Source organism: Macaca nemestrina, chromosome 7, assembly GCF_043159975.1.
Source record: "Macaca nemestrina isolate mMacNem1 chromosome 7, mMacNem.hap1, whole genome shotgun sequence".
NCBI classification, from domain to species: domain Eukaryota; kingdom Metazoa; phylum Chordata; class Mammalia; order Primates; family Cercopithecidae; genus Macaca; species Macaca nemestrina.
In genome coordinates, this window is record NC_092131.1 from 91,578,547 (window position 1) to 91,606,451 (window position 27,905).

The following is a 27,905-nucleotide window of genomic DNA, read 5'->3' on the forward strand; positions in this document are numbered from 1 at the left end:
GGGATGAGGACACGAGCCCACTCGACCCAGAATATCTGGTGTTTTACGCCCCAATCTGAAACCTCCGGGCCCCGTGGAAGATGGGAAGAAACACTCCTCTTCCTCTCAGTTTTACAACTGAGTGGTCCTTGGGGCCGCTTGTGAGCACCGGACCACCGACGGAGCAGGCTGCGGCCCATCAGCTGGCACAGGACTCCAACTGAAAATCATCTTGGCTGGTGCCACAGAATCGGCCTGAAAACAAGATACCGCCTAGAGCAAGGCACTCAGGGGAGCCAAGCAGGAAAATGTAATGAATTGATTTTAAGTAGCTGCAGCTGTGATTAGAGTATTTTTAGCCACAGGACTCAACCAGCTTTCAAAACCTGCTAATAAGAGCCCCGCTGTAGCCAGCACAAAAATTTAGTTTTCAGTTTAACACCAGGAATCTGCTTAGCTAGGAGTTGGCTTAGAAGGCACATCAGAAGGAGAGAACATTTTCTACTGAAAGTTGAAGATTTTTCATTTTCTAGCTGAATTATGACAAAGGGAGATGACCATTAAGTACCTGCCAGCATACTGGGACGTACACCTATCATTTTTGAAAAGAAAATTCAATTCATGCCAGTAAATCTGTCTTCTGCTGCCTCTAGCTCAGCATCATGTACGTATTTTGGGCAAAACTAATCATTTCACACCCTAGACTTTAGAGAGACACAGAATCTAACGATGGTTCTAACGCACCCACCCCGTCTAACACGCTTTGGCATATTTTCTGAGAAGCAGTTACTGGAGGCCGAATGGATTCCATTCATCCACAGCGCTGTGCATGCAACAGCTGGATTAGGCCCCGTTGGGACTGCATGGCCCACTGCATCCTACAGGCTCCAGGGCTGCCCAGGAGGGATGGCCTCCGACAAGGGGGAGGCGAGTGGGGGCGCTGGGACGGTTTCCTTGACCCTGTCTCAACCCAGAGAAAGGGGCCCTGCAGGTGAAAGAGGTCTTTGTGAAAGGAATGAAAAAGGAGAGGGCTTTAGGGGAAGGGGCGCCTGGTGGCAAAGCCAGCACCTTGTTTCCCCAGGCAAACATGACAGAGTCTCGATGCACAGTAAGAGCCAGTCCGTCTTTACTGGAGTGAGTGCGGGAGACAAACAGTTTACAACAACCTTTAGCATTGTCTTCACCATTTGATAAAAAGTTCACTATTATATTTATTGTATAATGAAGAAAAACAACACATTCAGGGAAAAATTGAGATTAACTTATTTTTCTTAAAAGGTTCATCTCAAGGATGGCAACAAAGTCCAGCTTGTGCCGCCAAACGGTTTTCCATGATCAAACCGTGTACAGCTTCTTGTGTGAACTGTTGACTACAAACATTTACCAAATACATAAATCTCTTTAAAAAAGCCATTTTAAATATAGCAAAGCAGTGTCTTCTTGCACAGCAAAGTGAAGAAAGTTTCTACAGAGAAATAGAAGTTTTACATTTGTAAAATCTTTTTCACATTCTAATCATCTAGCTTCTTAAGATCCAATGCCAGGAGTTTTCAGGTTCCTTATTTACTATGTATTTCTTGTGCGCATGATGGTTAATAGAGAAATTATGTTAATGCATTACTAGTTGTCCTTCTAGTTAAAGGAAATGGTAAAACATGTATTGTTCTTTTAGAACAAACCCCTGATTTAGTCTACAACACAATGGACATAATTGGGCTCAAAAGATGGAGTTCTGATTGGGACCACCCGTGTACACACAATGGTGACTTTCACTCGCAGTGGAGTGGCGATTAGAGTGCTAAAGAAGTACAGCTGTTGGAAACTGTACTTTAACCAGTGCAATTTACTCTAAGCTTTTTTTGCTTTTGGTTTTTAGTAATAAAATACTTCTGGAGGGATAAAATTTTCTTGCAATGGTGTCTCATACAAAACACGAGTCTAAAAGGGTAAGAAAAGACGGTTCTAAAGCAACACCATTAGCATTGTCCCCGCTCTAGGCTGGTTTCCACCCAGAGATGCGGATGTGGGCGTGTTCACACATGAGCGTCTGGGTGAGAGATGTCTGTCAAGTCCATATGCTCCATGCCACACTGGGCGTATGGGAAAAAGGTTAACAGTCAAATATTCGGTTCCTGAAATGGAATACATTGTTACTTGGTCAGTGTAATTTAAATACAAACTCCGAGCCTTGAGTAATATTATTTTAGAAAACAGTAGTTGTACTGATTATAAACCTGCATAGAAAGAAAGACTATTGAGATACAGTCAGAAAAGCCATCTCATAAGGCACACAAGAAAATAGACAGTAAATGTGAATGTGTTAACTCCTATTCCAATGTACAGCAGAAGTTCATGAACATGCATAAATAATAACGAAGGAATCACTTAACACTTTCAAAGCTATAAATGGTTTACAAAGTGGTAAGGATTATTTTGGAACTTCAGTGTTGGGAGACTATCTTGTTTGGATTAGGTGTGGTCTTATGAAGAAATGTGCCTGTAAGTAGTTCAGTAAAATAAGTACATTTTTAAAGAAAAATCCTTTCTGAATAAGAGCCAAATGTCTATACTGAAGAGAGGAGACAGCATGTCATCCTCCTTTTTTTGGCCTCTCTCAAAAGTTACTGCCCAAACTGCCATGAGAACAGAACCTCCAGTTTGCAGCCTGTGGTGCACAGGTTTCTCCTGCACTGATCACACCTATGTGTCAGTCAGGAAATCTGGCTGATGACTTGTCACAAACAGCAAATGAGGAAAATGTCAAAAGGAACATAATTTGGGGGTGGTGGTGAGGGGAACAAAATGTACGTAGAAATTGTAGGTAGCTGCTCAATATTGTTTAAAATATAAAATAGCAATATTTAAACCCTTGAGTTTTTCAGGAAAAGGAGTATTTAAAAATCTACAATGAAAGATATACAGGACTTTGAATTTTGCTCATGGCACAAGCCCAGTAAGTGGATGAACTTGCTATCATCCATTAGTTGTCTTCCTGAAAGAATAAGGCCTTGTTCAAAATCCAAGCTGAGGGTGGCACTAATTCCAATTAGAATGGCAAGAGTCATGCCAAGGACCGGCACCTTAAGAGCGTTTCTCCCCGCATACCAAAGCTTTATCTCTGCGATGTGCAGAAGAGCTGATAATGGTAGGATTTTGTAACCAGCTGCATCATTCTGTTTTCAGATGGTCAAGGAAAAAAGATCCCTTTCCCCACGAGTATTTTCCCCTAATCATTTACCACTTATAAAACCTTTGTGCTCATCTACTATTTTGCCATTTTCTCTAATATTAATTAAATTAGGTCAGCTTTTTCTACTATATTTTTTTCCTCACAAAAGGCAAGTTTTAAATAATGCCTTATAAAATTTGTTACAACACATTTTATACTTATGCAGGATGAACTTAACACCAATTTTTTTGCCACTTTGCTATTTATGTACACATATAAAATATATAATGATGCTCAACCCATACAGCACAAAGATTACAATGTAACATCACACATTCACCACCAGTGAGGGGAGAAACCCCTTTATACAATCCTCTGAAAAAACTGGGCTAATAATTAAAATCCAAAGTACAGTATATTTAACAAAATAGTAAATATTAAACAGTGAATACTTAATAAAGGACCTCGCCTTTTCCCCCCAAATTGGCGGCAATCCACAAAAATATACTTTTTAATCTGGTGACCATACAATACATAGGTACTTACATCAAAGGTGATAATATATTTAAGATGCTATATACACAAAGAGTTTGGCTCAACTTTTAATTTACATATAGAATAAGTGTTCATGGCTTTTTTTTTCCAAGGTTCTGCTTGCAAGATATTTTTGTTTTCCCCTCTTAAAATAAAACTAAAAAGTTAAACCAAGATAAAGCTATTCTCTAAAAAAAAGTTACAACATATAGCTTTGGCTTATATAAATAATTCATAGCAGAATGTGTTCAAAAGTAGTGAATATAATTTTATATATAGTCATCAATTCATAAGGGTGTTTTCTTTCATATAAAATATACATGAGCTAAAATCAGTTTCTTTAATTTTTAAGATATGAATGTAAAAAGAAACTTCTGACATATTCCAATTATAACTTAATATATTAATTTTACTTTGTTAATGCTCTATATTTCTAGGCTAGTATTTTCTGAATATCTCATGCGTGTTTTCTATTCTCTTTCTTTATTAGCTAAAGATCACTTCTTGACCCAATACATTTTTGCACGTGCAAAACAGTTATGTGTGGGGCTTTTTTGTTTTGTTTGTTTTTTAATATCAACAGCCCTTTCCCATGCACCCCTTTGCAACAGACACCCATGCCAGGTTGATAATATAAATGACATTTTATGTACAGTATTGCTTTCTTGGTTCCTGCTTTTCTACTGCTCTGTTCTACAAAGCATTTTCTCTGAAGTAACTACAGTCACCGCACAGTTAAATAAAACAAGTAGGGGGCCCTCTAGGTTTCTGCAAGCTAGTGTGGGAGAATTATATATGGGTACACGTTTCTCTGCAAAAACTGGTTATCTTTATGAAACAAGTAGTCCAAGAAGTGCCAGACTGGTCTGTGCCTACAGGGTGCTTTGTCTGCCATGGGACACACATCTGCAGACCTACAAGGAGTTTGCAGGTAAGTGCCTGATTCTGTGTATGTAACACACACCCACACATACACACACACTCACACCCACATACATATATATGTAAAGGGATATATATATATGTATGTACATATAAATATATTTAACTCATGTCCTTATTTACCGATTTAGATATGTAGGGCAGTTCACTGCAGTAACACAAAAGTACAAACATCAGCCTGGAAGCCTTAGGTCACCCACGCGTCCATCCTCATTCGCTTTACAGAAGGGCTTTCTCTGTCCTCAGTGTTTGGGGGTCGGCCAAGCACAATTGGAGAATGGAAGTCGCCCCGTGGATCCTCCCGATCACTGCCATCATAGGAGCTACTAGAGCTGCTCAGACTGTCCACAGGGGAGCGCCCCATTTCCTGTCGGGGCTGGGGCTGCGGGGGTTGTGGCTGTGGCTGCGGCTGTGGTGGCGGCGGCGGCTGCTGCTGCTGCTGCTGGAAGCCCGATGGGGTCATACGATCCCGAGGAGGTGAAATTGGTTCGGACTTAATGTTGATGTTTTGGTTGGTATTAATGGATAAATTGGAACCCTGAGATAACTGCCCTCCAGCACTGAAGGAAAAAAAAAGAGAGGTCAATGGCTTGTGAGTGCCTCTACAAAACTGGGATGATACAGTACAGACACTGCCTGACGGAAAAGGGCCCAGAGTCTGAAATCTTGTCAGAGTTCCTCAAGACTGGTTTGGGTCATTTCCTTCCGTGCTTGGCACAAAAGGAAATCCCGTCTTCCCGGGAGGAAAGAAAACAGTACCATCGAGCCCTTACGTTACTTGGTTCTGTTACCCACAACGTTGGTACTCTTGCAGCTGAAGTATACAAAACAATGTCAGTGTCTTAATGCTGTGCAGGGACCAGAAAGACAGAGGAACAGCACAGCAGCCTCATCTGCGCACTGTCTCTTCTTCCTCAGCATCTGCTCACCATCTGCTCTGGCCCTGTGACAGGGCACATCTCTTTTATCCTCACAACACCTCTAAGGTGCAAGTCACACCATCCTCATTTTCCAGATGAGGAAATGAGGAGCTGGCTCAAAGCAGTACAGGAGGACGCAAACAGGCTGTTCCCCAGGCCTGGGCTCTGAGCCCTTTCCACTTGCTTTTCCAGGTCTATTTTTAGTGCATTCATTTAGGATGCTCAGGACAGGCCTGAGGGCCAAATCCTGTGTAGGCAAATTTCCCTGAGATACTCTGCTCCTTTTTCCATGACATAATTCTTAAGAAGACCACTGATAACAATCCTCATTGTGGAGTTACTTCAGAATGTATGAGGGAAAGGGACTGCTGAGCTCAGGCTCTCTGGGGACTTCCTGGGCAGAGGCTAGAGGTCTGGGGTATTCCTACTGCCCTGATCAGAGGCAAGGCAGCCAGTCTTCATGGAGGCCAGCTGGGTCTGCTATGTTGTCCCCTCTCTTGGGACACTCTCCTCCACCTGCTCCATGGGTCTACTGTCATCCTGGTTCCACAAAAGCCCTGTTCTTTCTCCCTGCTGTTCAGGGATGTCTGGCCTCATCTGGGCACCAATGTAAATCCTCTTTGCTTATATCCTTACACCCTGCCCATGAGGAATGTTCTCTTTGTGAATGAGGTTTGGTGTGTGCATTGGGCTGGGATCAATCACACAAATTCTATGGAGTCTGACTGATATAGAAGATACCCTGCCCCCAGTTTTCCTTCTCTATGCCCAGGGAGAAAGCAGAAGATACAGCTTGTCTTCCTACTCTTGTCTACAGATACTTGCCAAAGCAATAAATGGCAAGGGTGGCGGGGGGGGGCCCGAATGCCTACAGGCTGCCTTTCAAGCAGGGGAACCAGAGGCAGGCGCTTAGAAGCAGCGGTGCAGCAGGCGGCTTAATCACTGGTCAGCGGGTAGAAGGATGGTGCATGTGGGTGATACCTGTGCCTTTGGACCCCCTCAGATCCCGGTTGAGTCTCTCTACCTCAGGATGTCCCTATGGGAGAAGCCTTACTTCCCAAATCCCTTCAAGAAATGCCTAGTTTGTCAGTATCCAAGCTACTATCTAGAGCCATGTAAAGAAAATATTTTCTCCCAACACTTGTCTCTACCTGAAAATGAATCACTACAGGATTCCTCACACGAAACTCAACAGAGCGAAAAAGGCTGTAACTGATAGGAGAAGAGAGTGTGTCGGCCAGGAGTAAAGATGCAGGGAAAACTTCTAGTTACTCACACAAGAGAGCTGAGGGCTGCTTGTCCTAGGTGGTGCTGCTGCCAGGCCGACACCTGTCCCAGCGACAACATTCCTGGCGAGTTGAAGCCTTGCAGAGCTGACAGGTCAGCGCTGGTCAATGAATAATCTACGAAAGAAGACAAGACAGCTCTGCATGTGATGGAAGGTCCACATGGAATCTATTTTTTAGATAGCTACTGCAAACGCTCCTACACTGAGGCCAGGCATGCTGGCTCACACCTGTAATCCCAGCACTTTGGGAGGCCGAGATGGGCGGATCACTCGAGGTCAGGAGTTTGAGACCAGCCTGGACAACATGGTGAAACCTCACATCTACTAAAAATACAAAAATTATCCAGGCATGGTGGCACATGCCTGTAGTCCCAGCTACTCGGGAGGCTGAGGCAGGAGAACTGCTTGAATTTCACCGAGGAGGCAGAGGCTGCAGTGAGCCAAGATCGCACCACTGTGCTCCATCCAGCCTGCGCAATAGACTCCCTCTCAAAAAAAATAAAAAGTTCCTACATTGAGAGAAGCCAGATACTTCACAACAAAACAACATACATGTGGGTCTAAAATCCAAAATCTTTTCTTGGAAGATTTTACAGGATCTAGCCATATTTAGTTGTCTGGGATGATTCAAATAAGAGGCCATCATTAAAGAATGTTCTGTACAATTGTTATTTTAAATATGCCTGCCGCTACCCTTTGGAACAAACAGAAACAGTCAAACCCAACCAGAGTGAGTTTGAATCAGCAAGTCTTAATGAAGTAAGGGGTTGGGGGACAGGGGACAGGAAAGACAGATTCCCTTCACATGGGGTGCCAAGCTTAGTGACATCATTACACAATTAATTCACTGCATTTGTTTAAAGTACCTAGACTATCACAAACTCCTTGACAGCATGCAAAATAGTTTCAACTTCATGAAAAAACTTGGTGTCCTAGAGTATAACCCAGCTCATATCATATGAATGCTTCAGTCATAATCACTGGGACCAAGATTTAGGACGTTAGTTATCACTCACACGGGGAGTTATTTCAGCTCATCATAACACTTGTCTTTTCCATTTGGTTCTAAAGAGAGGTGGCAAAACTCTTCTACTTTTATCTTCTTTCTCATGTCTCAAGAGAGGTGTTTAAAGAAGTTGGTCTTCCTAGTGAATTAACATGTTAAAAAAGGAACTAAGTTGAAGCAACATAGCTGGTGCTCAGCGCTGTCCTGATTCTGCCCTTGTCATTCATTCTATTCTATACACTCCCATGGGCTGGGGCAAGGGCCTGCCACACTGATGCCTTCCCCAGTGCTCCCTCCAGCCCACACTCTCTTTCGACCTCTAGGTCTTTTAAATGACCTGCATGCCATGTCCATTTGGATGCCACTCCAAACGCCACAAATCTGACATGGCCTGTCCTTTCCTGCAAACCTGTTCCTCCTTAAGTACTCTGTCTTAGTACATGGCACCAACATGCACCCAGCAGCTCGTGCAGAAGCCTATGGGTGTTATCCTTGCTATTTCCCTTCCCTCTCACTCCCCCCATCAACTTCCAGATCTGAGCAATTCTATCTGCTCTCTCTCAAGCCTGCCCAAGTCTCACCATCTCTACTGCCACCACTCTAGTCTATGCTATCAACACACATTGCTTGGACCACTACAATAGCCTCTGATGTCGCTTCCTGGCATTGCCTTGTAACCCTATATATAGCAGCCAAAGAGATCTTTTCAAAATAACAAATATGATCATGGCACTCCTCTACTTAAAACTTTTTTATGGCTTCCCAATGCTCTCCAGACAGTTTCCAAAATCCTTGACATGGTCTACAAATCGCTACTTACTTCTCTAGTCTCAATTCTAACCCACGTTCTGTTCCCATTCCTTCAGCCTTGTGCCGCCTGTGAACTCCTAGCCTTTGTACAGGCACGCCCTCTCCCTCTTCTGCCTGCCTGAGTCATGCATGTTCCTTCATGTCCAAGCTGAGATATAGCCCTTGACACAATTGCAGCAGCTTGACCCTAGTGCTATGTGTCTTGTGCCCTCCTCCTAGGCTCCACTGTTGACTCTGCACTCCTGTATTTCCAGTGCCTGGCATAGTGCTTACCACACAGTAGCTGCCTGATAAGTATTTGCTGAATAGATGTGTGAATAAGTTAAAAATAACATGGTAAACTTAAAACAGAATAAGTGTTATGAGAAAGAGAACAAAGATAAAGTCAGTCAAAAGGTGGCATGAGACTGACGCTAAGCGACTGATGATTTTGAGAGCCTGCCTCCATTTTTATACGCTTTGGTAATTCCTTTTATACTTTTAAAAAATAAATTCCCAATTCAATGGCATTTCTGAAAATAAGTATAGTGGAATTTCTAAGTATACTGAAAAACCTGTAATGAAACACTCAGTAAACCATAATCTAACACCTAGTTCAAGCTCCCTCTTCTCAGTCAATACGCCTCTGAACATTATAGCTTTGCCGTACCTTCTCATTTCTCAGAGTATAAATTCATAAACACAACAATTCAGGACTTCCCCTCCATGGTTGCCCACTTAGGTATGTCCTGTCTCCTTGTCTAGAATAAACTTGGAGAAAGGTATGTCCCTAGCATAGTGTCTCTCATATAGCAGGTGATCAGTGCATCGAAACAGAATTTCTATGAATCCATCATCCCTGGCTTTGCTCTGGAACCTTGTTCTGTGCAAGACACAAATAACAGGCTATGATTCACAGTCCCTAAGATAGTATGCAGTCGACAAATTTGGGCATTATTTTTCATACTAATTGTTGGAAAAGTAATGGATATTTCCTAAGAAGTTTTTTTTTTTTTTTTTCCAATGAAACCTTTTATTGTTTGTTTTAAAAGAACTACTTAAAAGTGGCAATCAAATGTTCTCAACACTCTGCCCCCTCAGGTAGCTGCAGACAGCAGTTTCAAAGTACTGTGCCAAAGCATTCACCCTGAAGGCTAAAATCAGACGATCTTTACCACAGTCTACTTATGACACTTAGGAGAATCATAAAAGAATAACTTCTCTGCATTGCAGTCTCGGAGTAATTGGCAAGGTAGAATTTATTGCCTTCTTCCTCTGAAGCATCAGGTGTTTGGCTCAGTCGATGAGAAAGTGAAACCACATGTGTTTTCCACTTCTTCTTAGATTGGTAAATTTAAATGAAACCAGCTGCCCTCGATTCTCCATACAGTCTGCTTGGCTAAAAGCACTCCTACAATCACTGTAATATTCTTAAATTTTCCTAATACAACCCCAAATTAGGGCATTTTAAGATGAAATGCCTAACTAAACATAAATGAAGGCAAAACTCCCCTCAAAGGCAGAGTGACTGGCTCTGAGGAGGAACCAGAACAGTCCTTGCTTTGCCCCTCAGGAGCGCAAATGACATGGACCAAGCTAGTGGTTACAGGGAGGAAAACAGCCTGTCAGACATAGTCAAACATCGGCCACCTCCCGAAGTCTCAGGTCCAAAGGGATTCATGTCTTTCCCAAAGCACGTTAACACAGCATAAAGACAAACATCTTATTTTAAAAGTCTGGAAGACTGTGATATTGTTTAAAGAGAAACTACATCAACAATACTCAAGCAACAGGCTGCTACCCTCCTGGCTTGATGTATGCCACCACTTTGATATTATCCACATGGGCTTTTTGTCAGGGGTAATTGAAAGTTCACAATGGAGAAGCAGAAATAACTTATTCAACTCTGACACTATCAATTTTGTTCGTAATTTTTTTCAAGGCTAGCACATTTAAAAATACATCCTAATTTAAATCTAAAAAACTGGAAATAGTTTATTTCAATAAATATACTTTAAAAAAAAAATCACAAAAGCACACGTTGATCACAAAACAGAGAGAAGTACAACCTATGGAAGGCACCAAAGCAGGCTCACCAGTGTTGTAGGCAGTCGGCATTGCTGAGTACACAAGTCCCTGTGGAGGCAAGCTTGGGGTTGTCACAGACACGACTGGGGTAGCAAGAGGTTGAGTGGCTTGAGAACTACTTATCCTTTGGGTATTCTGTGAGAGATCAAAAAAGAGAAAAAGTGTTCTTATATGGTATTTATGTTGACTTAAAAATAACTTTCAATTTAAAAGTGACATTTTTCAGTTTTATATGAATGTCATTTTCTGAAGCAGTGATGTGAAAACTTCAAAAATACTAGTGACAACAACTAAATATTTGAAGAGTCATATTTTTACATTAATTCTCCTCTTAAAATAGTTTATTAATGTTAGACACACCACATTAAAATAGGAACTTACGTTACAGGCATTAGCACTTCTATTTGTTAGCACAAAATGAGGACGTGATGCCGCTACAAATACTGTCAGACTACCCTAAATATATGTAGGTTTTAAATACCTGCTGATGGCAAAGGTCATCTGTATATATAGGGATTGTACGTCTATGAGTATAGGAATCAAAACTACTTTTCTTTGCGGCATTTACATGTTAACATAGTTTGAAGTCATGGCTTATTGAGTGCAGCTTGTATTCTTATTTCTTTCTCTCCAATCATGCAGTTGACCTATTTTTTAACAACAGATTCAGATATGTATCCCTTCATGGTCCCCTGGCCTTCTGTAGGAGACGCTTTGAGTAGAGCATTTTGAATCAAGTACTGCTGACAGGGCTGTGGAAGAGCAATATTAAATGATTGCCAACTGGATGCATCTATGCAGCATCCTATCCATGCTGGGAATGGATTAAAAAAATCAACTATTAAATAATCCAGTTAGTTTAAGATAGTCATTGTCCTTAATGTGTAGGAGTATGACAGAACCAGTTTCTCACCAAACTGGCTTAAGGTAACAGTTTTCCAAAATCTAAGATCGGAGGAACACAACAGACTCTGTGTCACTAGCACACCAGAAAGTCACAGCACAACTCTATTTGTTTTTTATAAATTATGTTACAGCCTGATAACTGACATTCAGGGATCTGAGCCAAATCAGTAAAGTATAATTCAGTGCCGTTGAGATTATGAAGAGTTAGAATGTGATTCCATTTTCTCTACCACAATTTTCAAAAGAGTACATCAGACAAAGGCCTTTGGCTAGATCTAGACACTTACAAACATTCAATGAGGATCCTGATCTCAGTTTATTTCTTTTTAATTTCTGTTTTCTATCCTAGGTTAGAAGATGTGAGAAAGACCATGTGGATGTGGATGTACTGCTTGAGTTTCTGTCCCAGATTCACCACTTCCTAAGCATTGGGAAAATCATTTGACCTCTCTGAACTTCTTCACTGTCAAATAGAGAAGATACAGCAATCTTTGTCCTAGCTGCCTTCAACAGCTACTGTGAGAATCAAATGAGGTTATTATGTCAGAAGTGCTTTCATAACTGAAGTACTACACAAATGTAAGATAATATCCTTATTGTCCCAAGAAACCCTCTGTCCCAAATTTCTATATAAGTGGTGGGAAAAAAAAAGATACATATTTTTATTCCTTCTAATCCATAGCCTAGTCTACTGGAGCTTTCATGAAGTCAAGTTGTTCTACTATTGCTCAGCTTCTAAAGGAATCTCCGTGGCTGGTCTTAACAGTACAGTCTTTAGTGCAGGCCCCAGGGCACCTGTCCTTCCGCACTTCGGATCAGTCATCCACAATTACATTTTAGAGCTCAAGGCAATTTGAACCACTTCTAAGTTCTAACGGACTGTGCTTCTGATTATATTTTGGTTCTGGCACACAAAGTTCTGCATTTTTAATTGATTATAGAGTCTCAGGCTTCAGTTTTAAAGAATACAAATGGCTGTTTATAAGTTTTTAGATACGTATTTTAAAGTCTTCAGGGACCTAATATATTTATCTCTGGGGTTCTGTAATTACAAATGTACTTACTCTGAGGAATGTGGAAAACCAACGTATGCCAGTTGGGAATATGTTAGTTTCAGTATCAAGTTTTTAAATTTAATGACTTTTCAAGATACAGATCTACTTTGGACTTAATTTCTTCTTTCATATTTAGTCTGGAACTTCTAAAGTCAAATCACTAGGTGAAAGAATACAGTATGACATAGTTTGGCTTGGACCCTACCTACTCCATGGCATCATCTTCATGGCAATCTTCTGGCATGCCTTTGAAAACAGTAAGACTTCAAACACTGGTTCTACTCAACTAAGCTCCTAATCTCAAAGGCACTGAGTTCTCTAAGAGTAAGTGATTTTCAGAACCACAAGAGGGCAATATAGTGCTAGATAATTCATGGAAGCATTCACAACTCCTTGAACAGTGAAGTCTAACCTAAGGTGAATTATTTTAGCTTGAATTATAAACTCTCATTTACTGATCATTATGGTATCATTAAGTAAAGTGTTTCTCCAAAAGATATTCATAATATAATTCAAAACATTTACAGCTGACTAGAATAGTTCAGTTGGCCAATACAAAACTATATCCAAAACTGTGACTGATCACAAAGCTAAATAAGGAACAATCTCGTATTTTAAGGGGAACAGACAACCTTATTTGAAAAGATCACAAACTGTGCAAAACACACCAGCATGCATAAACATGGAATATTAAAACCAACGGATGCCTTCTCCCCCATGCTTTCATGCACTCTTAACCCCTGTCCATGCTAAAAACATTTCCAAGTTTTTATTCCCCTTAAAGTCTTTTAATTAGCAGCTGACTTTGAGATTATATGATGACTCCTGTGAGGTTTTGGTTTTAGTACCTAAAGAAGAAATAGATAAACTGCAAGTTGCTTTTAGTCAAGTTTATTTTCTAGAGGAAAAGCCAACAGAAAACGTTTGTTTTGGAAAAAGAGCAATAATTGCTTTTAAGAACAGAGTGTCTTCTGATAGAAAAGTAAATATATATACATTGAATTACAGACATTCCTTTTAGTAAACAGGGAACCCCCTTGTGGTTCAGGCTGTATCATGCAGGATGAAATAATTCCAACTCTGAAAAAGGTGACCTCACCAAAAATGATGTAATCTTTTTGAAAGAGAAACAACACAACATCGTGTGTTACAATCTGAGGAACTTCAAGGGTGAAGTCATTTTCTAAAAATATTTCAATAATTTGGAGAGCTATATAAGGTATTCTGTATCTTTCCTTAAAAAAAAAAATTTAACAAGTATCCTATGCTCATGGACAGCTACTGTTTTTAAAGGCTCTATTCCAATGTTCCCTCCAACAAATAAAATGGGTCAACACATACAATTATAAATAGAAAAACTAGAGTCTGTAGTACCAGTAGATTGCTTTACTCAAAGTGTTTGAATAGTGTTTAAAAAAATTGTGTAACAAAGGGAACATTGGTTAGATAAGAACATGTAAGGTAATTAGTACTTTCTACATCTTTTTCACCTTCCTTCAAGCAGAAACCCACACTCACCAACTCCAATTCCTCTTCCTCCGACTGTACTCAGCACATAAGAGGGATAAGAGAGTTACTAAGACTGTTGGTACTCACAAACAAAATATTTCTTTAGAAAAACATATTTGGACACTAGCAGCTGTCAAACTCTAAAGAGACGATTATATACACAACAGATAGAAATATAAATTACTTGTCGCTATACTTATTGATTTTTCAAAAGACTAGAAAAATTCCTTTAAATTCTCTAGGGCCAGTATTCAGACACCCTCCTCCCCCAACTTGGTCTGCTCTCATGCTGGCCTCTCGTATACACAGTTATGCTACTGCAACAGTATTTAAAAGGGGTTTCTCATCATGGTATCAATCTGTATTCGGAAATTTGAGAATACTAACTCTGTACCTGTAACTCGGTATCTTAATCATCCTACTATTACCCCACCTGGTGATACATGTTCATTTATCTCCTACTAAATTCTGCTTCTTGGCAGGCAGAAACTGCTGTATGTTTTATTTCCCACAGGAGCTAGCACAGTGTTATAAAACAACAGGAACACAAACATTTGTTAATAAATGCAAGAGTTTAAAATACCAGTTTTAGATATGCTTATCATTTGAACATATATTTTCATGTGAATAAAATAACTTCAATGGAGAAAAACCACGTATTTGAAGAAAATGAGACTGGAGGAGAAATAAATTCATTAAGTCATGTAAAGAAAAGAAATGAGGCCGGGCACGGCGGCTCACGAGGTCAGGAGTTCAAGAACAGCCTGGCCAAGATGGTGAAACCCCGTCTCTACTAAAACTATAAAAATTAGCAGGGTGTGGTGGCAGGTGCCTCTAATCCCAGCTACTCGGGAGACTGAGGCAGGAGAACTGCTTGAACCTGGGCAGCAGGGGTTACAGTGAGCTGAGATTGCGCCACTGCACTCCAGCCTGGATGACAGAGGGAGACTCTGTCTAAAAAAAAAAAGAAATGAAACATTTTTGCTCCTTTGCTTCATAATATTTAGAAAATATTAATATACTAGAAACAGTCTAATCAGCTTTCTCTTATCTTACTTGAATAAGTTAAACTTCTCTGTCAATCTGTGAAAAGTGTCGCTGTAAGTGCCACTGATACACAAAGCCCTAATCTGGAAGGAGGTTTCTCTGTAAATGGTGTAAAGTAGGTGGGACCGATTACTCTGAAAAACAATCACTTGATCTACAACTGCTATCTCCAATGTGGGCAAGATGCTATTCAACTGTCCTGTTATAGATATCTTTACATATCTCCAAACACAAGGTACACATCAAAATATTACACTGTCAAACATTATAGCTGTGTATGTGTAAAACATATGGTTTTCACTTTAATGTACAGGAATAAGTGTGTAAATAGTTCATATGACACATTTTGAGTTTTCCACAGAGACGCTTCATGCTTAACAACCAGACATAACTTTCTTAAGCAATTGCTAAATGCTTAAATGTAGTTTCTTTAAATTGGTAGTTTACTAACAATTCTTATAAACATTTCTGTGCCTTACATGACATTTGCATAGTTTATTTCTGAAAGACAGTAGCAAGTATTGCATATCCAGCATCTGAAAGGTAAGCTACATAACTATCCTAAATGCCATTTTTTTTCTTGGCTCCCTTTTGGGGTATATTTCTTTGTTATGTACGTATATATGGATTTTAAACTTTTTATTCTGAAATAATTTTAGACAGCATTTGCAAAGAGAGCTCCCTCACATCTCACTCAGCTTCCTGCAATGTTAACATCACAAGGAAATACAATGCAGTTGTCAAAACTAATAAAACCAATATAGCACCAATTAAAGCTTTGGACTTTACTTGGATTTCGCCAGTCTTTCAACTGATGTCCTTTTTCCTGACCCAGGATCAGATCCTGGATCCCACAAGCCTTTAGTCCTCACGTCTCCTTAGTCTCCTCTGCTCTGTGACAGTTCCTTAGTCTTTCCTTTTCATGACCTTGACACTGTTTTTTGAAAGAGTGCTGATCAGGTATCTTATAGAATGTCTCTCAATTTGGGTCTGATTTTCATTCATAATCAGATAGAAGGTCATGGATTTTTGCAAGAATACCACAGAGAGACACGGCCTTCTTAGCATGTCATGTTGGAAGGCACATGTTGTCTTTATGTCCCATTACTGGTGATGTTAACCTTGATCCTCTGGTTAAGGCAGTGTTTTCCAGGATTCTCTTATTTCTAATTCTCTAATTTTTCCCTTTGTAAGAAACAAATATTTGGGAAGAGACATTTTGAGACTAAGCAAATACGGTTTTTTACTTAAACTTTTTGCCCACTTATGTTAGCATTATCCACTGACTTTGCCTGCAATAATTACCATTGTACTGTGGTGTTCTAATGGTGATTTACTATCTCTCATTCTTTCTACATTAATTAATTAGAGTTATGTTCTAAGAAAGAGTTGTCCCTTTCTCCTTATTTATTCAATCATTTATTTAAATCAGTAATGGACTCAATGTTTTTTATTCCCTGGGCTATAATCCAATACTATTGTTATTTATTTTGTTACTCAAATTGTTCTAGTTTTGGTATTGGAAACTCTTTCGAAAGGCCAGCTCCTGTGACTTTTGATAAGCACTTTCTTAACCTCTGACAACTCTGGCTCATCCCGATTCCCTGCCCCAATCTACAACAAACCATTTTTTCCAAGCAGCCCTGCGCCCTTATATTAGAAAATGGTGTTCAGAAACTAAAATCTGAGCACCGGATAGTTGAGTTACTGTGTGCTACTGCCTCACAGACCTCTCAGCCAACAGAGCCAGGTAATATATAATGTATACTAATTCATATGTACACGCAACTGTATCTTTGTGTGTGCATGACAGGGTCTCGCTATGTCACCCAGGCTGGAGTGCAGTGGTACAATCACAGGCCACTGCAGCCTCGACTTCCTGTGCTCAAGTGATCCTCTCACCCCAGCCTCTCAAGTAGCTGGGACTATAGGTGCATGCTACCACACCCGACTAATTTTTGTATTTTTAGTAGAGCTGGGGTTTCGCCATGTTGGCCAGGCTGGTCTCAAACTCCTGAGCTCAACATCTGCCTGCCTCAGCCTCCTGAAGTACTGGGATTACAGGCATGAGCCACTGTGCCCAGCCAGACACATACATATTTCTGTATCCATCTACCTGTATGTGTATACACACATATATATGTCTGTATATATATACACATATATATGTAATATATATACACATATATCTATGTGTATGTATGTACATATATATACTCTTACTAAATCCTTCAACTATAACCCTGAAACATAGGCTCATTCTAGACCCCCACCCCTACACCCCCTTGGTTATCTGCAACTTTCTCCTCCAACCATGAGAAACCTGGCTCCCTTTATCTACAATGTCCATTTGTTTATTTATATTTAGTTATATGTTTATATGTTCAACCCTTTGTGTATGTGAGGGATGAATTTACCATCTAGAGTACAGTAATTTGCTGTACTAGAATTTTGTTGGTCTCTAACCTTACAGTATCCAGTCAAAACAGTTTCCAAATTTACTCAGACTGGGTTCTTTCTTCCTCAGCCCTTCGATATCATGTTACTCATCTGTAATAAAGTTATATTCATGTGTGACAATATGCATTCCATCTTGGGCTCTCCCGGAATCTTTACTAAATTGCATTTAGTAAAAATCACTCTTTGTATGTACAATTTTATGAGTTTCAATAAATGCAGACCCATGCATCTAACAAAACAGCATCACACAGATTAGTTCCATCACCTCGAAAATTCCCTCATACTAACCCTTTATAGTCAACTCCTCTCTCCACTCCCAACCCATGGCAGCCAGGGAGTTTTGCATTTTCCGGAATGAAATATAGATGGAATCATACATGACTGTGGACTTTTAGATCTGGCTTCTTTTACTTAGCAAAATTCACTCAGGATTCATCTATATTGCTGTGTGAATAGTTTACTGCTGAGTAGCATTTCCTTATATGGGCATACAGTGTGCTTATCCATTCATCTGTTGAAGGACATCTTTTCAGTGTTTTACAATTATGAAAGATATAGGTTTCTGTGTAAGTACAGTTTTCAATTCATGTGCATAAATACTCTAGGAGTGGCATTATCAGATTGTACAGCAAGTGTTTGTTTATTTATGTATTTATTTATAAGACAGGGTCTTGCTGTGTTGTCCAGGCTGGTCTTAAACTCCTGGGCTCAAGCAATCTTCCTGCCTTGGCCTCCCAAAGTGCAGGGATTATAGGCATGAGCCACCCTGCCTGGCCAGCAAGTATATATTTAGATTCATAAGAAGCTGACCAACTCTTCAAAGTGGCTGTACCACTTTGCATTCCAAACATATAGAGAGATTTTTTGCTTTGCATCCTCACCAGCACTTCTAGTTTTTGAGTTTTCTTTTTTTTTTTTTGAGGCAGAGTTTCACTCTTATTGCCCAGGCTGGAGTACAATGGTACAATCTTGGCTCACCACAACCTCTGCCTCCTGGGTTCAAGTGATTCTTCTGCCTCAGCCTCCCGAGTAGCTGGGATTACAGGCATGCACCACCACACCTGGCTAATTTTTTTTAAAGTAGAGATGGGGTTTCTCCATGTTGGTCAGGCTGGTCTCAAACTCCCAACCTCAGGTGATCTGCCCACCTTGGCCTCCCAAAGTGCTGGGATTACAGGCGTGAGCCACTGTGCCCAGCCATCGGTTCTTCTTAAATTTTAGCCATTCTACTAGCTGTGTAGTTGTATCTCATTAGGTTTTAATTTTCAATTCCGTAGGGCCTGATAATATTAAGCATATTTTCAAACGCTTATTTGCCATCCATGTATCTTCTTTTTGAAGTATCTGTTCAGATCTTGTGCCTTTTGCCTTTTTAAAAATATGTTTTCTTACTGTTGGGTTTTAAGAATGCTTACAATATTCTGGATACAAGAATTCTTACAATATTCTGGATACATTAAAGATACAAACTCTTTAATGGACATGTGACTTGCAATTACTCTCTTCTAATCTGTAGGTCATCCTATATTCTCCGGACAGTACCTTTCACAGAGCAAAACTTAAGGTTAACCTCCAAAACTTAAGATAACCTCCAATACATCAGTTTTTTCTTTATGGATCCTGCTTCTGGTGTTGGATTTTCTCCTCTAAATTTCAGTTTCCTGTTTTAAATTTGGGTCTATAATCCAATTTTAGTTAATTTTTTAATAAAGTCTGAGTTATTATCAAGTGGGTTGTTTTTGTGTATGGATGTAGAATTGTTTCAACACCATTAGTTGTAACTACCATCCTTTCTCTGTTGAACTGCCTTACTAACTTTGCCAAAAACCCAGCTGAATATACATGCATAGGTCTATATTTTCTGAGCTGTTTTGTCCAGTGATCTATGTGCCCATCCTTTTGCCAATATCACACTTTCTGGATTACTATAGCTTTATAGTAGGTCTTGAAACCAGGTAGTAGTAGTTTTTTTAAATTTTGTTCCTTCTTAAAATCTTTCTAGCTATTGTAGTCCTTTGTCTTTACCTATATATTTTAGAATTGGCTTGTTCGTATCTACAAAAAAAGCTTGCCAGGATTCTGAAATTGTGTTTAATCTACAGATCAATCTGGGAAGAAATGACATCTTGACAATACTGAGTCTTGAAATCCATTAACATGATGTATCTATCTACTCATCTAGGTCCTCTTTTATTTCTTTCATCAGTGTTTTGCAGTTTTCAACATACAGACTGTGTAGATATTTTGTCACAATTGTACCTAGATGTTTCTTTTCTTTCCTTTAGTTAGGGTTTTTTTGTTTAGTTTGTTTTTTCAATTTCAAATTCCAATTGTTCACTGCTGGCATATAATCGATTTTTATATACTAACTTTGTACCCTGAGACCTTGCTAAACTCACGGATTTGTCCGAGGATTTTTGTAATTTCTTTATATTTTTCTACATTAAAGAATGTATCTTCTGTGAATAGAGAAAGTTTAATTTCTCTCTTCCCGATATATATATGCATTTTATTCATTAATTTTTGCCTAACTCTACTGGCTAGGACTTTTACTGCCATGGTAAATATGACTGGTGAGAAAAAAAATATCATTACCTAGCTCCAAACACTAGCAGACTCAGTGCTTTCCCCTTATAAAGTATTTTAGCTGGATATTTTTTGTAGATGCTCTTTATTAATTTCCCTTCTATTACTAGCTCAGTGAGATTCTTTTTGTTTAATCATGAATAGATGTTGAATTGTTAACATCGTGATTATACTAATGAATTTTCAAATGTAGACTCAGCCTTGCATTCCTGGGATAAAACCAACTTGGTCTTGATATAATATCCTTTTTATTTATTGCTCAATTTACTTTTTACTGTTTTGTGTCTAGAGTTCATGAGGAATATGGATTTGTAGATTTTTTTTTCTTGTGTTGCCTTATTTTGGTTTTGCACTGGGGTAATGCTGACCTAAAAAAAATAAGTTGGAAAGTGTTCTCTCCTAATTTTTTCTGAAAGAGACTGTATAGAATTGGTATCACTTCTTTTGTAAATGTTTGGCAGAATTTGCCAGTTAAATCATATGGGTCTGGAGTTTTCTTTTGTGAAAGGTTTTTAAACTAGGAATTCTGTTTTTAAAATAGTTACTATTCAAGTTAACTATTTCTTCTTCAATGAGTTTAGTAGTTCCTTGGTAGTTTGTATCTTTCCCAGAATTTGCCCATTTCATCTAAGCTATTAAATCTATTAGAACAGAGACGCTTACAGTATTCTTTCAGTGTCTTTTGGGTAATGTATCTGTTCATATTCTTGATACTGATAACCTACCTGGGTCTTCTCTTTTCCATTGGTCAGCTTGGATAGAGGTTTATCAATTCTATTACCTCTTTTTTTTTAAAACAAAGTTTTTGGTTTGCTTTTGTTTTCCTGTTTTAAATTCATTAATTGCTGCTCTTTTTCCTTTCTTCTGCTTGATTTGGGTTAAGTTTGCTCTTCTTTTTTGTTTCTTAAAGTAAAAGCTTAGATTACTGATTTGGGATCCCTCTTTTCAAATATAGGCATTTGTTGCTATAAATCTCCCCTCATCACTACTCTAGTTGGGCCTCAAAATTTTGATGCTGTATTTTCATTTTCATTCAGCTATACGTATTTTTAAATTTCCTTTGAGATTTCTTCTCTGGTCCTTGGGTTAAAGTATATTGTTTAATGTCTAAATATATGGCCATTTTCCTACTTTCTGTTATTGACTTCTAGTTTGATTTCCTTTTGGCCAGAGAATATAACATGTATGATTTCAATTCACTGAAACTTGCCAGTTTGTTTCCTGGCACAGGATATAGTCTATCTTGGTGAATGTTCCATGTGCTCTTGTGAAAAATGTGTGTTCTGCTGTTGTTGACTGACATGTTCTATAAATGTCTCTTAGGTCATGTTGGTCAAGTGTTGCTCAGATCATCTAGACCCTTACTGATTTTTCTGCCTACTTGTTCTATCAGTTACTGAGAGGGATGTTGAAATCCCCAACTACAATTGTGGATTTTTCTACTCACCTTTTAGTTCTATCAGTCTTCACTTTATGTATTTTGAAGGTTGTTGTTAGGTGCATAAACATTAAAGACAGTTATTTCTTGGAAAGTGGACTAGGTCACATCCCTCTTTATTGCTGACAGTTTTCCTTGTTGTGAAGCCTACATTGTCTGAAATTAATAGGTCTGCTTTACCTTTCGTTTTGGTGTTTGCAACAGTAAATTTTCTCCCTTCTTTTACCTATGTCTTTATATTTAAAGTGGATTTCTTGTAGGCAGCAATTTTGTTTTTTTTTTCTTGAGACGGAGTTTCACTCTTATTGCTCAGGCTGGAGTGCAATGGCACAATCTTGGCTCACTGCAACCTCTGCCTCTGGGGTTCAAGAGATTCTCCTGCCTCAACCTCCCAAGTAGCTGGGATTACAGGCATGCACCACCATGCCCAGCTAATTTTGTATTTTTAGTAGAGACGGGGTTTCTCCATGTTGGTCAGGCTGGTCTCGAACTCCCAACCTCAGGTGATCTGCCTGCCTCAGCCTCCCAAAGTGCTGGGATTACAGGCATGAGTCACCACAGTACTTTTTAAGAAAAAACAAAAAAAACAAAAAAAAACATAAATCTGATGATCTTTTAACTGATGTGTTCTCATCACATTCAATGTGATTATTTATATGACTGAATTAAAAGCTACCTTTATGTTGCTTTTTGTTTGTCTTCTTTTCATCCATTTCTTGGGCTACTTAGTAGAGCATTTTTTATATTTCTATTTTATCTCTTCTATTGACTTATTTAAAGTCAACAGAATGACTTCTTTTAAATTTTCTTCTGTATCTGCACTAGGGTTTACAATATATATCTTTAATCACCTTGAGTTCTTCTTCAAATAATATTTACATCATGTAGAGTCAATTCCTCCCTCCCATCTTTTATTGTCATATATTTTATTTTGACATGTGCTACAGAAACAAAATACACTGTTACTATTTTTGCCTTATATAGTCAGATACCTTTTAGAGCAATTAAAAAGAGGGAAAGCACTTGGATCGTGGTTTCTTTTATACTCCATAAAAATAAATTAATGTTCCTTGGAGAAATGCCTGATTCTAGGACTGGTGCAGAAAACACACAAGATCAGCCTAGAACATATTATAGTGCCAGAAAATAAAAAAGCACCCATTTCCCCTAAAAAATAAAAAAATAAATAAATAAAAACCCACAAAAATAAGGATATATTAAAGGGACACAGGAATCAAGCAGACAGCCCTCAAAAGCTGAAGCTAGAACAAAGCAACAGAAAAACGTGGTACTGCATTATAAACCAAAGTATTAAAATAAATGCCCACGAGTCCATATTGATAGAAATAAATGGTTGAATAAATGAGAGAGAAGAGATACATCTCCTGTGCAGAAGAATTCCAAATAACTTATGTAGATATCCTTCTCTTAAGAAAACTCCCCACTCCTTAAAAGTGTGGGCTGAACATGGTAATTTCCTACCCAAAGGCTATAGTATGAAAAGCAGAAGAGTAACTTTACAGAAAAGAAACCTGTTAAACACCTGTTAAACATCAGCCAAGTGACCAAATTAACATCAGCAATAGTTATGACGATACAGGCTGGTCATCCCAAATCTGAAAATCTGAAATCTGAAATGCTCCAAGATCCAAAACCTGTTGAGCACCAACGTGTACTCATTGGATCATTTTGGATTTCAGATTTTTGGATTTGGGATGCTCTACTTATTAGTATAAGGGAAATATTCCAAAACCTGAAAAAATCTGAAATCTGGAATACTTCTGGTCCTGAGTATTACAGAAAAGGGATAATAAATGTAGTAGGCACTCTTGATACGATGTGACGAAAATGGCATCTTAATTCTATGGCCTACCTCCCTCAAACCAACAACCACAGGCTAAGCATGAGAAAAACATCAGACAAATCTTAACTAAGAGACATTCTATAAAAATACCTGACTAGTACTCCTCAAAACTGTCAAGGTCATTAAAGCAAGGAAAGTCTTAGAAACTCTCACAGTCAAGAGGAGGCTAAAGAGACATGATTGCTAAATGTAATGTGGTATCCTGGATTGGATCCTAGAATAGAAAAAGACACAAGGTTAAAAATAAATAAATCTGAATAAAGTGCGAATTTCAGTTAATAACAACATATCAGTACTGGTTCAATAGTGGTGACAAATATACCATACTAATGTTAATGACAGAAAAAAACTATGTGTGGGGTATATGAAAACTTTCTGTACTATCTTTGCAATCTTTCTATAAATCTAAAATTGTTCTAAAAATAAAACGTTTATAAAATGTAGGGAAAACCAGATTTTATTTGTCTTCATTTATTGCATTTCCACTGTTCAGGTCTTTGTGTAGACTCAAGTTTTTGCTGGGATCAGAGTCCTTTAACATTTTTTGTAGAGCAGGTCTGCTGGCAATAAATTCCCCCGACTTTTGTTTGAGGAAATCGTCATTTCTCAAAGATATTTTTGGTGGGTAGAGAATTTTGGGGTGAGAGGAATTTTTTAAAAATTTCAGCACGTTAAATGTTACTCCCCTTTTCTTGCTTGCATAGTTTAGTTTGTGAAGAAAAAAGTACGGTACTAATCCTTGTTTTTCTGTATACAATATACCTCTTCTCTAAGATTATTCTCTTGATCTTTTGCTTTTAGCAGTCTGAGAGTGAGAGTGTGTGTGCGTATGCGTGTGTGTGTGTTGGCAGTCGTATTTATCCTGCTTGGTACTGGTTATTTTTTAAAATATTACTCCTAATCTGTTCTCTCTTGTCTTTTTGGAAGTCCAATTATAAATATGTTATGCCATTTGATAATGGCGCATAGCTCTTGGATACTTCATTCTGTTTTTTGTCTTGTTTTCACTCTTCTCTTTGTATTTCAGCATGGGTAATTCCTACTAATAGACCTACAGGTTTTTCCCTCCTGTTAAGCTATTAGTGCAAGACTCGAGTTAATTTCATTAGAAGCTGGGCCAGGTTTGAGCCTTACTGTTGCTCTGGTTACCATCAGGGCACCTACCACAAGCTTCATATCCCTCTGGGGGTGGGGATCTATCTGCATGCCAGATTTTCCCCTAGTGACTGCTTCACTCTCAGCTTTAAGTCACCCCTCTCTTGTTGTGCCTCAGGCTGTGGCCTTCTCAGTCATCCTGCCACTCTCCTGGCGTTGCTCCATACCGAGCATGTCTTCCTGTTCCTTCACCACTGGCTGAAGATATTTTGCCTTTTCCATTAAACAGGATTTCAACAGTGCCCTAAGAGTGATAATGTTTGTTGTTCGTCGTCTTAGAGATTAAAGCTTTTGTTCCATATTAGAGAAAGAAGACAAAAAGATCCAGGCAAAACTTTTTGCCCCTAGTGTAGAGCTACTCTTCCCCCTCCCAGTTGTGTACCACAGCAAGACCTTTGCAGGAGCTTCTGAGCACCCCACAGGATTCATGGAGAAAAAAGTCTACAAGAGAACACAGACTCACCCTGTTTTATACTGCGGCCCCCAGGAGTTTCACACAGTTCTGTCAGTGTACACCTGGTCTCCAGCAATTCACCAATCACCCTAGCTTAACTCTTACTATCTGTGTCTTGCCTAATGCTCAAATGTCATCTCTCCTCACAGTATCTTTGACTCTGGAGCATCTGGGCCAGTTGGTTGCCCTGAAATCTCAGCACTATAATGAGTTCAAGGAAAACTATGAACTTTCTGTATATCCAAGTTTTTTTAATTGTAAGGCTGGGAGTGACTGTTTCCAGACTTCTGTATCACCAAATAAAAAAGTACTTGTTTTTTGACCTGGACTATAAGACTTAAAGAGATTTGGTCCTGGCTCTATTTTGAACTATCTTGGACAAGTAATAACCTTTAACTCAGTTTCCTAATCTCTACCTTGCAATGATCACAAGCTAACTGAGAATTAAATGAGACAGTATACACATGAAGGTGTTTTAGAATCTACAAAGCATTATACCAATGTGGAATTATTATCTAAGCCTGATAGCATCACTTTCACTTAGCAAAAACTCTAATGGTGAGTTTAGCAACTGCTCAGTAGAGAGAACACCTGGCATATCATTTAGTATGCTAGCAGTCAAACAGTTACTAAACTAAGAGATTTTAAAACTTGATTATACATTCCAGTTTTTTTTCTACAAGAGGCTAAGGGGGATAAATATATTGTCCTGTTCTTTATAAACAGACTTAAGACTCAAAAACAAATGAGACCAGAACCCTAAAGCCGTCATCAAGGAGTGGAATAGAGGCTACCTGCATTCTTTATACAGTTAAATAGAAAGGTTATTTGAGAAGGAATAAGCAAATAAAATTAATTGGAGAATAACTCACTCAAGTTTGTGTGCATTCTTCCCTATCCTACAATAGTTCTGTGGTATGCAGAATTTTTTTTTTTTTGAAACAGTGTCTTGCTCTGTCACCCAGGCTGGAGTGCAGTGGTATGATCTCGGCTTACTGCAATCTCCACCTCCTGGGTTCAAGTGATTCTCCTACCTCAGCCTCCTGAGTAGCTGGGATTACAGGCACACACCACCACACCCAGCTAATTTTTGTATTTTTAGTAGAGATGGGGTTTCACAATGTTGCCTAGGCTGGTCTTGAACTCCTGACCTCAGGTGATCCGCCCACCCTGGCATCCCAAAGTGCTGGGATTACAGATGTAAGCCACTGTACCCTGCCTGGTATGCAGAATTTTCTAACTAATAGTTTAGTGCTTCTCTCACAGAAAAGCATGTTTAATTGATTAATGAAAGTATACAAAGTACAGCGAATAAATAACTCATGTTTAATATTTCTAGCCTGGTAAAATTAAAATTAAACATAATAATCTCTAAAAGTGTTACATATTAATGGGGTACATGTGAATATTTGTTACATTCATAGAATGTGTAATGATCAAAGTCAGGGTATTTGGGGTATCTATTACCTTGAATATTTATACTTTCTATTTGTTGGGAACATTTCAAGTCCTCTCTTCTAGCTACTCAGAAATATACTCCATCTGCAATGTTGCTAACTATAGTCACTCTTCTCTCCTATCAAATACAGGGGTATATTTGTTGTATCTAAGTGTATGTTTTTACTCTCTTCATCCCATCTCCCACCCACACACCCTTCCCAGCCTCTGCTATCATTCTATTTTCTGTCTCTACAAGATCAATTTTGTTAGGTCTCACTCACATATGAGTGAGATCATGCAGTATCTATCTTTCTGTGCCTGGCTTATTTCACTTAATAACCTCCAGTTCCAACCATGTTCATATTTAGCTTTAATTTTAAATAACCGTTAAGCAAATTTCCATAATCTGATTTTTGTGTATTTGAAATAGACTTGTCTCTTCAAATACTAATTTCGAATGGAAATATTTGTTAGGAATAGGTGTAGATTCTATGGTGGCACAGAAAATTCCAAAGGAAGCTACAGACTGACTATGTATAAAATACATGTTTTAAAGAATGAAGTTGAAGAAAGGTTCAACTTACTAGTGGAGGCATCATGCCCTTGCTTGAAGGGGGGATGACAACTCGAAGATCTGGTTTTCTACTGTTCATTCCAAGATTACCACCACCTGGTGGAGGGGGAGACTTCGTAGGCATGACTTTGCCTAAACTATTTGCACCAGTAGTTCCAATCAAATTTGGAGAAGCTCTTGAGTTTACAAATCCATTCCCTGGGGGAAAAATATCATTCAATTATGTGAGAAGAGTTATTAAAACACTTTGGCACAAACAAAGTTTTCCCCAGTCTGAGTTGCAAATAAATTTTATAACAAAACTCACTACACGTTTGAGCATCCCTTATCCGAAATGCTTCGGACCAGAAGTGTTTCTGATTTTGGAATACTTGTATAACATACTTAAGGGCTGAGCATCCCTAAACCTGAAAATCCAAAATCCTCCAATCAACACTTCTTCTGAGAACCACATCAGTGCTCAAAGTGTTTCAGATTTTAGAGCAGTTTGTATTGGGATACTCAACCTGTGGTAACTAATGAAGTATCTTTGGATATTTTAAAAATAAGCAGAGGAAGACAAGCAAAGTCTGAAATACATATAAAGCTTAAGACTAACGACACTTGTACAGCATTACTGCTTGGATTTGCTAAGAGAGATTTAAAACACAACACATTTCTGGCCAGGTGCGGTGGCTCACACCTGTAATCCCAGCACTTCGG

At 38.8% G+C, this 27,905-nt stretch overlaps 1 protein-coding gene across 17 annotated transcripts in view; it reads right to left on the bottom strand.

The window, feature by feature from the left end:
- Positions 1-1,083: 1,083 nt before the first annotated feature.
- The window catches only part of LOC105479408 (myocyte enhancer factor 2A), a 164,363-nt gene continuing 137,541 nt past the window's right edge, over positions 1,084-27,905 (bottom strand). For 9 of the 17 annotated variants that reach the window (XM_011737353.3, XM_011737348.3, XM_011737349.3 and 6 more), the window contains 4 exons: positions 27,214-27,401; positions 10,724-10,850; positions 6,821-6,947; positions 1,084-5,184 (listed from right to left, as the gene is read on the bottom strand). In XM_011737353.3, the coding sequence (XP_011735655.1) occupies positions 4,812-5,184; positions 6,821-6,947; positions 10,724-10,850; positions 27,214-27,401 (815 nt within the window). In that variant the 3' untranslated portion in view covers positions 1,084-4,811. Of the gene's footprint in view, positions 5,185-6,820; positions 6,948-10,723; positions 10,851-14,194; positions 14,219-27,213; positions 27,402-27,905 lie in introns of all 17 variants that reach the window. The other 8 variants (XM_011737352.2, XM_011737346.3, XM_071100585.1 and 5 more) reach the window with 1 other exon arrangement.